Source organism: Anomaloglossus baeobatrachus, chromosome 1 (genome assembly GCF_048569485.1).
Source record: "Anomaloglossus baeobatrachus isolate aAnoBae1 chromosome 1, aAnoBae1.hap1, whole genome shotgun sequence".
Taxonomy (NCBI): domain Eukaryota; kingdom Metazoa; phylum Chordata; class Amphibia; order Anura; family Aromobatidae; genus Anomaloglossus; species Anomaloglossus baeobatrachus.
Window position 1 is genome coordinate 631,764,124 of NC_134353.1, and position 12,518 is coordinate 631,776,641.

Genomic DNA, 12,518 nt, shown 5'->3' on the forward strand with positions numbered 1-12,518 from the left:
TGACAGCTGTAGAGAGGCCGGGCTGCAGTCCGGAGCGGTCACCTGAGCTCCGGAGATCAGCCCAGCCTGAATTAAAAGGCAATCGCCGGGGAATCAATCACTCGGCGCTCACAGTTTAGTCTAGGCTGCAATCGCCGGGGAATCAATCACTCGGCGCTCACAGTTCAGTCTAGGCTGCACTCCGGAGCTCAGGTGGGAGCTCCGGAGTTCAGTGCAGGTAACCGCGGCCAGGTCTGGTATTACTGGAGATTCCTCCAGTAGCCAGACCGATGCTGGCTGCTGCAGTTCGCAACAAACCGCATGCGGATTTCGGTGCGCTATTTTCCCACAGGTGCAGAAATCTTACTGAGCCTCTGGAATTTTCTTACAAAAATTCCTTTTTCTAGTGTGCACAGGGCTTTCCACAGGATTTTAACTCTTCATTGCAGAGGACAGCCAAACTAGAGTTCTGCAAGCAAGGTATGGATTTAATCAGTATGAAAGCACCTGTTGTACATACATAATGCCATTAGTATGATGTACACATTATTCAGGGCAGGTTCCTTGTAAATACTGGCATCTACCTTATGACCAGGTCAAAATTCCACCCACTTTCACACCTAAAATGGAGATTTAGGCAAATATCCACGGCAGTTATCAATCATTACAGCCATAGTAAGCCCTGGATTTTCCTCTCTCCCTGGTGGACTGACCATTCCTGTCGGCACAACGCTGCCTGACTCCTCGCATCTGTCACTGCACCGGCCGCTCACCGGCTCACCAACCAATATGCGGCTTCCCCGACTGGAGAGGACCATAGCTCCGCCCACTAAGAAGCGGGAAAATGACACGTGACTGAGCGGGAAGACGGCACTGGTAAAAGGCGCCGTCAGCCGTGTGGGATGTTTCTCGTGTGGTAACTGAGAAAGCCGCAGTTATCGCCGAGGCTCTGAGGTAGCTAGCTGCAATTATCACAGAGGGGGCGCACTTCTCTGTGAAACTTACTGTGAACCTGTAGCTCTCGTGGAACATTGAGCATGTCGTGGATTTTACCCCTTCATTGGAAAGCAGTGAACTTTATACATGGCAGCTTATGAAGCTGCCTTCGTGCACTGTTGTGTATACTGCTCCATGCATCATATATAGAGGGGGGCTACAGAGGCACGTGAAGTCTACCATGGGGGGTTAGGTTTGATAATGGAGATGTTAGACATGTTCTCTATTGAAACTTATGGTCCTTGTTTGTTTGTTTTTTTTAAAGGGAACCAGTCACCTTTTCAGATTTTCTAGTTATTAATATGGACATACAGGTGGCATAGAGGTAAAATTAACCATACTTATATGCCTCCTGGATGAGGGGGCTGTTTTATACTTCCTGTCTTCCAGGCTATGGGGTGTGCGCTGTTTTGTAGATAAGCTGGCCTCTCGTGTTCATTATACAAGATTCCTCCTCGGCTTCTCTTCACTGGTGTCCCTGTGGCATCAGGTGAGCTGCTGGAAGCCCTGCAATAAAAGCGTAATTTACGGGACGCTCGTACCTGCGGATATATTCGCAGGTACGGCCGCATGTTTCCCGCAACTGCCTGCCGGCAGCCGCAGCTATTTTTAGCTGCGAGTTTCCAGTTTTCCAGCGGAATAGCTGCGGGAAACATACGGAGATTCATGCGATTTACCTGCGGACGTCCCGTCCTCTATCTCCATAGCGGAGGGCCGGGATCTCCGCAAGTAAATCCGCATGAATAATTGACATGCAGTTAGGTGCGGCTGAGGGATCTCCGCAGGAGATTCCGCAGCCGCACTTTCCGCAGCGTGGACACAGCACTCCCCATGTCCCATAGGGTAACATGGGGAGTGCCTGTACATGCTAGAACCTGCAGATTTATCTGGAAAATCCAGAAAAATCCACGGGTACAGAGTCCCGTGGGCACATAGCCTAATTGGCCATGGTGGGGATCGCACTGTTCCCTGCCGCCATCGGCAGCACTGTGACGCGATCATGGGGCACCATAGAAGCACAGGGGCAGCTAATGACCCCTGATGCTAACATGTCTATTCCTGTGAGAGCCGACGTAGCGCCGTCACTCAGGAAAGCTGCATTTCTCCTGTTCAGAGTGATGCTTTTCTGATCAACAGAAATGCACAGGCGATTGGACTGTGCAGTGATGAAGTCCCCTAGGGGGACTAGTTAAATAAATAAAAAATGTAAAAAAAAATTTTGCTTTAGCCCCACTAAAAATAAAATAGTTAAAAAAAATACACATATTTGGTATTGCCGTGTTTAGAAATGCCCGATGTATCAAAATATAAAATCAATCTGATCGGTACTCGGATGGCGAAAAAAAAGAAAATCCAAACTCCAAAATAACGTTTTTTGGTCACCGCAACATTTCTTTAAAATGGAATAATAGGCAATCAAAATGAAACATCTGTACAAAAATAGTATAATTAAAAATGTCAGCTCAAGACACAAAAAATAACCATCACTCAGCCCCAGATCCGAAAAATGAGAAGGCTACAGGTCTCCGAAAATGGCGACAAAAGCGCTATTCTTTTTTTGGACAAACTTATGAATTTTTTTTCATCCCTTAGAGATAAAAGTAAATGTATATATGTTTGGTATCGACAAACTCGTAATAACCTGGGGAATCATAATACCAGGTCAATTTTACCATATAGTAAACATGCTGAATAAAAAAACCCACCAAAACCTTGTGGAATTTCACTTTTTTCACTATTTCTCCACATTTGGAGTTTTTTTTCCCCGTTTTCCAGTACACTATATGGTAAAACTAATAGTTTTATTCAAACGTACAGCTCATCCCGCAAAAAAATAAACCCTCATATAATGAAGTTGACAGAAAAATAAAAAAGTTATGGCTCCCGAAAGAAGGGGAGAAAAAAATGGAAAATCGCCCAGGGTGAAGGGGTTAATATATATATATATATATATATATATATATATATATATATATATATATATATATATATATATATATATATATATATGTATACACACACACACACACACACACACACACACACACACACACACCCGGGATAGTAACTGTCTCGCTGTCTCCCAGTGTCTGTCTGTGTGTCGCTGTCTCTCTGTGTCTATGTCTCTGTGTGACTATTTCTATCTCTATCTGTATTTGTATAAGTCTATCGGTCTCCATCTCTGTGTCTGTCTGTCTCTATGTGTGTGTCTGTCTTTCTCTTTCCCCGTCTGTCTCTTTCCCCGTCTGTCTTGGTCTGTCTCTTTCCAGGTCTGTCTCTTTCCTGGTCTGTCTCTTTCCCCGGCTGTCTCTTTCCCCGGCTGTCTCTTTCCCCGGCTGTCTCTTTCCCCGGCTGTCTCTTTCCAGGGCTCTCTCTTTGTCCGTCTGTCTCTTTCCAGGGCTCTCTCTTTGCCCGGCTGTCTCTTTCCAGGACTGTCTCTTTCCCCGGGCTGTCTCTTTCCCCGGGCTGTCTCTTTCCCCGGGCTGTCTCTTTCCCCGGGCTGTCTCTTTCCCCGGGCTGTCTCTTTCCCCGGGCTGTCTCTTTCCCCGGGCTGTCTCTTTCCCCGGGCTGTCTCTTTCCAGGGCTGTCTCTTTCCAGGGCTGTCTCTTTCCCCGGCTGTCTCTGTCTCTTTCCCCATCTGTCTCTGTCTGTGTCTCTGTCTGTCTGTCTGTCTTTTTCTGTCTCTCCACCGACATAACCTCACGCATAAGCTTCAACTAACAGATTATTTTGTTCCTATAGCAACCACTGACAGTTGCTATTAATAACCTATAGCTCCCACCTCCATTCAGGTTAATGGCGGCAGGATTTTAGAGACTAAGGGCGGCTTTGCACGTTGCGACATTGCACGTGCGATGTCGATGGGGTCAAATCGAAAGTGACGCACATCCGGCGTCACAGTCAATATCGCAACGTGTAAATCCTTTTTGATACGATGAACGAGTGCAAAAGCGTCGTTATCGTATCATCGCTGCAGCCTCCGACATTTCCATAATGCCGGTGCAGCGACAGGTGCGATGTTGTTCCTCGCTCCTGCGGCAGCACACATCGCTGTGTGTAAAGCCGCAGGAGCGAGGAACATCACCTTACCTGCCTCCCGGCTGCAATGAGGACAGAGGTGGGCGGGATGTTTACATCCTGCTCATCTCCGCCCCTCCACTTCAATTGGCCGCCTGCCGTGTGACGTCGCTGTGACGCCGCACGACCCGCCCCCTTAGGAAGGAGGTGGGTCGCCGGCCAGAGGGACGTCGCACGGCAGGTATGTGCGTGTGAAACTGCCGTAGCGATAAAAATCGCTACGGCAGCTTTCACTAGATATTGCACGTGCGACGGGGGCGGGACTATCGCTGCAGCATCGGTAACACATTGTTACCGATGTCGCAGCGTGCAAAGCCTGCCTAACTGTAAAGCAAAACATAGTCTACGACGTTCCCTGGTTCACATGAGGCGTCTGTGCAAAATACCGTGATTGTAAATGCGACGGTGCGGATTCCTTTAGTGGACACACACACACTCAGCTTTATATATTAGATATATATATATTATATATATATATATATATATATATATATATATATACACACAGCTCTGGCAAAAATTAAGAAAACACTGCACAATTCCATTCCAGTGTCAGTTGAATTCCAAAAAGAATACACCTCATTCTACTTAATGTGCTTATGATTAGGTGATCACCTGAACCAAATCTTTTTTAACAAGGGAAAATATAAAAACACTGCTGTGGTCTTCACAATCATCATGCAATAGGAGAAGCTAGATGACATAACAAGTGCTAGTAAAATCCCAAAGGTAAAAGGAATGAAAAAATAACTTTTAACCATGCCAAAGGATTTGAAAAGAAAAGTCTTGAGTGAGAAAAAGAAGGCCCAATTCTGGCTTTACTAGCAGAGAGATACAGTGAGTGTCATGTTGCCTCCATCCTTAAAATTTCTAAGACGGCAGTCCATTACAAGGTCAAGCAGCAGACATTGGGGACAACAACGCTACTGATCGGTAGAGGGCGAAAGTGACTCTCCAGTCACCGGAATGACCGTCATCATATACGAATGTCACTCAGCAACCGCAGGATGACATCAAGTGACCTACAAAAGGAATGGCAAATGGCAGCTAGGGTGAAATGCACAGCAAGAACAGTTCGTAACAGGCTCCTAGAGGCAGGGCTCAAGTCATGTAAAGCTAGAAAAAAGCCTTTCATCAATGCGAAGCAAAGGAGAAGCAGGCTGAAGTTTGGCAAAAACCATAAGGATTGGACCATAGAGGACTGGAGTAAAGTAATCTCTGATGAATCTAATTTTCAGCTTTGCCGAACACCTTTCGTCTAATGGTTAGACGGAGACCTGGGGAGGCATACAAGCTACAGTGTCTTGCACCCACTGTGAAATTTGGTGGAGGATTGGGGATGATCTGGGGATGCTTCAGCAAGGTTGGAATTGGGCAGATTAAACTTTACGAAGGACGTATGAATCAAGCCGCATACAAAGATATCCTGCAAAAACAGTTGCTTCCTTCTGCTCAGGCAATGTTCCCTAACTTTGAGGACTGTTTTTTCCAGCTGAACAATCAATGTATGGGATGAAGGACCACCACATCAAAACCATGTTATGGCTAGCCCGATCTACAGACCTGAATCCCATTGATAATATCTGGAATGTAATCAAGAGGAAGATGGATAGTCACAAGCCATCAAACAAAGAAGAACTGCTTAAATGTTTGCACCAGGAGTGGCATAAGGTCACCCAAAAGCAGTGTGAAAGACTGGTGAAAAGCATGCCAAGACGCATGAAAGCTGTGATTAAAAATCATGGTTATTCCACAAAATGTTGATTTCTGAACTCTTCCTGAGTTAGAACATTAGTATTATTGTTTCTAAATGATTATGAACTTGTTTTCTTTGCGTTATTTGAGGTCTCAAAGCAATGCATTTTTTTGTTATTTTGACCATTTCTCATTTTCAGAAAATAAGTACAAAATGTATTGCTTGGAAATTCAGGACATGTCAGGAGTTTATACAATAAAAGAACAATTTACATTTTACTCAAAAATATACCTATAAAGAGGAAAATCAGAAAAGCTGACAATTTTGCAGTGGTCTCTTAATTTTTCCCAGTTCTCAAGTTAATGCGCTCATTAACTTGAGAACGGCGGCAGCTATAGGCATGGAAGTGGTGTCTAGGTATAGTAAAGTATCCATGCGCTACACAATGAAACCACCTATAGCGCCACCTGGTGGAAAACAATGGAGGTAGCATTTTTATCTCGAAAACAGAACGAGATAGAGAAAAAAAGTGAATTAAAAATATTGTGGGGCATCATCAATTGAATAGGAATCGACACCTTGCATACAGAAATGCTATGATATAAAACCCATGACCCCCCCCCTCCCAAAACATTGAATGCTGTTCACACATATGGCGCTCATTTAACCTTGATGCTCAAAGTGGCCACCGTCAGCTGCAATGCACATCAGGACTCTGGACAGCATACTGTATCTTGCTGCACATTGTGCAATATGGTAGGTGACACGTTTGCACAAGCATCTGAGATACGTCGTCGTAGGGTCGTAGGTCCTGCAATGTTGGTGGAGGGGTCGCATACACCTGCTGTTTGATGTGACCTCACAGAAAGAAGTCCAATGGGGTCAGGTCAGGTGAGCATGGAGGCCACTCCACGCAGCCTCCATACCCAATGACTTGTAGGAAAGTCTCCATGAGGTATCACTTCACGTCCACAGCCTTGTGAGTTTTACACGTTCTAATCATTTCTGTATGCAAGGTGTTGATTCGTATTGAATTGATGATGCCCTACAACTTTGTAATTCACTTTTTTTCTCTATCTCGTTCCGTTTTCGAGATAAAAATGCTAACTCCATTATTTTCTACCAGGTGGCGCTATTAATGGTTTCATTGCGTAGCGCATGGCTACTTTACTATACCTAGACACCACTTCTATGCCTATAGCAGCCTCCGCTTTCAAGTTATTGGCGGTGGACAGGATATGGGTGGACACACACACACACATATATATCTATATATACACAGTCACATGGGCATAACCTCACCACAAGTCCTGCTAGGTCGATTGGATAATGCTTATGCTAATTCTAACAGGGGAGGGGATAAGTATGAAAGCCCCCCCAGATATTATCTGATCCTCAGCTGCTGTCACTCTACAGGCTGATGATTTTTATAAACTTTACTTTCTTGGATTTCAAACCCTATACATCCAAGCTGACCAGTAAAAGTATGTATTGACTCAGCCTGATAGTGCCAGTACAGCACTGGCTTTAGGTTATGTACGAAAATCCTGGTGATTGGTTCCCTTTAACAGCCAATTTTCAATGTCCCACCTGATTTTAGCACAAACAGCTCACGTATGTATAATCCGTTTGTTTGAATAAGCGCTTTGGCATCCTATAGCTGTCTATATTTCATTGTAGTATAAGGGACATTTGGGATACTTTGATCAGTTTTTTCTTGCACACTAGAAAAATGGATGAAACATTGATGGTAAGGGCGACTGCAGATGACCGTATTAAAGTGAATCTGTCAGCAGGTTTTTGCTATGTAACCTCAAGATTGCTACAAGAGTTAAGGCCCCCTTCACATGTCCATTAATTAAACACATTCTGTTTTATCAATCCATGTGGCCATCCGGGTGTCATCTGTGTGCTGTCCACGTGACATACTTGAAAAAAATGCATGACACTGAATTGAACTTTTTTTATGACTTATAGTGCCTTGTGAAAGTATTCGGCTCCCTTGATTTTTTTTTCAACTATTTTCCACATTTCAGGTTTCAAACATAAAGATAAAAATTTTAATGTTATGGTGAAGAATCAACAACAAGTGGGACACAATTGTGAAGTTGAACGAAATTTATTGCTTATTTTAAACTTTTTAAAAAAATAAATAAAAAAGTGGGGCGTGCAATATTATTAGTCCCCTTTAAGTTAATACATTGTAGCGCCACCTTTTGCTGCGATTACAGCTGCAAGTCGTTTGTGGTATGTCTCTATGAGTTTTGCACATCGAGAGACTGAAATTCTTGCCAATTCTTCCTTTTGGAAATAGCTCGAGCTGAGTGAGGTTGGATGGAGAGCGTTTGTGAACAGCAGTTTTCAGCTCTTTCCACAGAATCTCGATTGGATTCAGGTCTGGACTTTGACTTGGCCATTCTAACACCTGGATATGTTTATTTGTGAACTATTCCATTGTAGATTTTGTTTTATGTTTGGATCATTGTCTTGTTGGAAGACAAATCTCTGTCCCAGTCTCAGGTCTTTTGCAGACTCCAACAGGTTTTCTTCAAGAATGGTCCTGTATTTGGCTCCATCCATCTTCCCATCAATTTTAACCATCTTCCCTGTCCCTGCTGAGGAAAAGCAGCCCAAACCATGATGCTGCCATCACCATGTTTGACAGTGGGGATGGTGTGTTCAGGGTGATTGTGAAGATGTAATCTACCCTCTCACTGTATATGCTGTGATACTATGTCATGATATGTATATTTCCCTGGTTGTATTAGTTGTAATTCATGTATTTTCTTGGGGGAGCTACTGGTCTCAATGTGTCTCTCTCATACAATTGCAGTCTTGGCATCTAATGTGATTATGTAAATAGCCTGTCCTCTTCTATCCAGAGTTGTGTATCTAGTCTGTAATTGCATTGGCCTGTGAAGGAATAGTCATTGTTCTGCACAGCAGGGGATCCCTTCATGTACTGTGGCTGGCAGACATATTGGAGCCCTGTGATGGACCAAACCATTGATGATAGGATGTGTGACCCCCACCCACTGAACAAACATGGTGGGCTGGTCAAGGAGCACAGACAATGCATTTCCCTTTTTGTAACTTCAGAGTGAGCTGAAACTTGAAGAGAGCAGGAGCCCCAGCCTGGGTGGCTGTGGACACGGACGGAGCTAGGCCTGTGTGGCGGCCCGTGGGATTGTGTGGAACTCTTTGGACTACTGTAAGGACGATTGCTTTGTTATCCGGTCCGAGGATTGTCGGGAAGGGCCACCGAATCTGTTTTACGTGGACTTATCGTGTGCTGTTCCAGTGTTCTTGTGAATAAACCTGTTGGATCGTCCCTCGGCCTCATCCATCCTTTGCTCTGTTGTACACTCCCGTCACAGTGATGAGCTGTGTTGCTTTTACGCCAAACATATCGTTTGGAATTGTGCCCTAATAGTTCGATTTTGGTTTCATCTGACCAGAGCCCCTTCTTCACATGTTTGATGTGTCTCCCAGGTGGCTTGTGGCAAACTTTAAACAATACTTTTTATGGATAGCTTTGAGAAATGTCTTTCTTCTTGCCACTCTTCCATAAAGGCCAGATTTGTGCAGCCTATGACTGATTGTTGTCCTATGGACAGACTCTCTCACCTCAGCTGTAGATTTCTGCGGTTCATCCAGAGTGATCATGGGCCTCTTGGCTGCATCTCTGATCAGTCTTCTCTTTGTTTGAGATGAAAGTTTGGATGGACGGCCGGGTCTTGGTAGATTTGCAATGGCATGATACTCCTTCCATTTCAATATTTTTGCTTGCACAGTGCTCGTTGGGATGTTTAAATTTTGGAAATCTTTTTGTAACCAAATCCGGCTTTAAACTTCTCCACAACAGTATCACGGACCTGCCTGTTGTGTTCCTTGGTCTTCACGATGCTCTCTGTGCTTTAAAGAGAACACTGAGACTATCACAGAGCAGGTGCATTTTTACAGAGACTTGATTACACACAGGTGGCTTATATTTATCATCATCAGTCATGTAGGACAACATTGGATCATTCAGAGATCCTCAATGAACTTCTGGAGTGAGTTTGCTGCACTAAAAGTAAAGGGGACAAATAATATTGCACGCCCCAATTTTCTGTTAATTTTTTGTTTTAAAGTTTTAAAAAAGCAATAAATTTCGTTCAACTTCACAATTGTGTCCCACTTGTTGATTCTTCACATAACATTAAAATTTGTATCTTTATGTTTGAAGCCTATTCAATTGAAATACTATGTCCCAAGAATGACAAAAGTATTTTAGGAGTGATACCCTTATAGGCTAACAAGAAAAATTATATTAGCAAGCTTTCAGAGCACAAAGGCTCCTTCTTCAGGCTTATTACAAATGCATTTGTAATTTGTCTGAAGAAGGAGCCTTTGTGCTCTGAAAGCTTGCTAATATAATTTTTCTGGTTAGTCTATAAAGGTATCACTCCTAAAATACTTTTGTCATTCTTGGGACATAGTATTTCAATTGATTTTTCTGGCTAACAGTACCACAATATTACCCTGTATTGCACATTGTTTGAAGCCTGAAATGTGGGAAAAGGTTGAAAAATGCAAGGGAGCCGAATACTTTCGGCACTGTAAATATTTACAAAGTTAGATGAATAGATAGATACTTAGCTACATAGCATGTACAGCTATTTAGCCAAATAAATAGATAATTAAATAACAATCCAACAAAATCCAATGAATCCGAAGTAGTCCATAAAAGCGAACCTGAAAAACGTAAAAAGAGAGAATTAAGAAATAGACATGACAAAGTCCCTTGTTCACCAACTTATTCTCAAAAGACCCCTACGCAGCTCCGATGTAGTCTACATGGAGGTCCCATGATGTTCCCCGACTTAGTCACCAGCGTATGGAGCCTCGTTCAGAGAACGAAGTCCCATAGGATTGAACAGCATGTACTGCTGGGGCTCATGCTACACTCCGCGAGACGAGGCAGCAGTGAGAAGCTGTGATGTCATATAGTTAATGCAGTTCACAGTGGCTGTGTCACATAGAAGGTAGCACGAGGGTCGCCTCTGTGAATTGTGGTAACATATGACATCACCGCTCGTCACTACCGTCAGCTCTCGCGCTCTCTTCTATGTGACCCGGCTGCTGCGAACTGCGGTAACCTTATGACGTCACTGATCGTCACTGGTAGTGGCTGCTGTTACAGCCCTTCTGGGGTGGCTGTGGGCTGGTTTTTTAGGCTGGAAAAGGCTCAATATTCCTAAGCCTTCTCAACATGATAATATCAGCCCCCAACTGTCTGTTTTACCTTGGCTGTTTATAAAAAATAGGGGAGACCCCTCGTTGTTTTTTGTAAAATTATTGAAATAAATCATTTTAAAAAATGGCATGGGTTCCCCTCTATTTTTGAAAAATTGTCAAGGTACAGCAGACAGCTAGCAGACAGCTAAGTGTTGAGCCCACAGCTGACTGTTTACCTACGCTGGTTATCAAAAATAGGGCGACCCCACTCCATTTCTTTCATTTAATATTTATTTGGCTAAATAAGCTGTACAAGCTATCTATCTATTTTTTTACATCTTTAACACATAAAAAAATTATTAATTTCAATGTTAATTTTTGTCCATATTTTTGCGGATTCTATGTTTACATTTTTTTCTGTTTATGAGATTTATTGAACCCTCATCTATTTATCTAGCAGTGTATTTTACACTGTGGATTTTGCAGTAAAATCCATAGCAAGTTCACAATGTGTGAACACATGCAAAGGGCTGGCTCACATCACTGTAAAAATCAGATTTTTTTTATCGGATAGCACACTGACCCATGTTCTACTATGAGGCAGTGCTGATGACCATTTTTTTTCACTTACAGAATCTGTCAGTGAAAAATGGAGAACTTAATTTCTCCATTTTCTCCATTGTCTGTCTCAGCATAATGTCTTATGTTTTACATGCGCTCATAGACTTGAGTGTATACGTGCTGTCCTATATTCCCTGCCAATCTCAGCATGCTGTTATATTTTTCTCATGCTGAATCGGCACAAGAATAAAAGTACTGGGTGGCACTGCCTCATAGTATCACATTGCTCTGAAGGCTAGTTAGCCGATAAAACATCGGATAGCACTCGGCCTTGTTGTACGCTTATATGAGCGAGCCAAGGCCAAGCATGTCGAAGCGGCTAGTTACTGCACAGTACATAGTGAGCTGCGGCTATAAGCATGTCCCAGCACTTCGTTTGACAGTTCACTCTGTAGCACATCTGTGCAGAGCGAGCTATCAGTAAGGCGACTTGACAACGTTGGAATGCTATTAACCTGTGGATTAACCCGATATCTGCAGGTTATTAGTATTTGGGGATATTACATTTTCCCTTTAGCGGTTTGTGCCAAGCATGCCTCTTTAATAGCTTGATGATTTATTTACTGCTTTTGCAATTTTAATTCAGCTCAACCTACAATAACGTTTGTATTATGTGAAAAAATTCCCTCACTGCCAATATGATCAATCTGAAATTCTATTTTTTTTTTTTTTTTTAAGGTATGGACTGGTTTCACTGTAATGTGTGCCAGGTGCGTCAGGAAACAACTTATTACATCACTAGCTGTGGACATATTCTTTGCAAAACATGCATTACACAAGGTATGTTTCATTTATTTTATAACCCCCTAGCTTGAAGAACACATGCAGGAAATTGCATACATTTAATAGGGTTATCCGGGACTTTGTAATAAAAAAAAACGTGCTTAAGTACTAAGGGCATGTGCGCACACTGCAGAAATTTTCTGGA

The 12,518-nt window shown here is 43.1% G+C and overlaps 1 protein-coding gene across 1 annotated transcript in view; it reads left to right on the plus strand.

The window, feature by feature from the left end:
- Positions 1 to 852: 852 nt before the first annotated feature.
- Positions 853 to 12,518, plus strand: part of RNF212B (ring finger protein 212B) — a 111,686-nt gene continuing 100,020 nt past the window's right edge. Inside the window, exons 1-2 of the mRNA XM_075352643.1 lie at positions 853 to 933; positions 12,269 to 12,370. Of these exons, the coding sequence (XP_075208758.1) occupies positions 12,271 to 12,370 (100 nt within the window). The 5' untranslated portion in view covers positions 853 to 933; positions 12,269 to 12,270. The remainder of the gene's footprint in view (positions 934 to 12,268; positions 12,371 to 12,518) is intronic.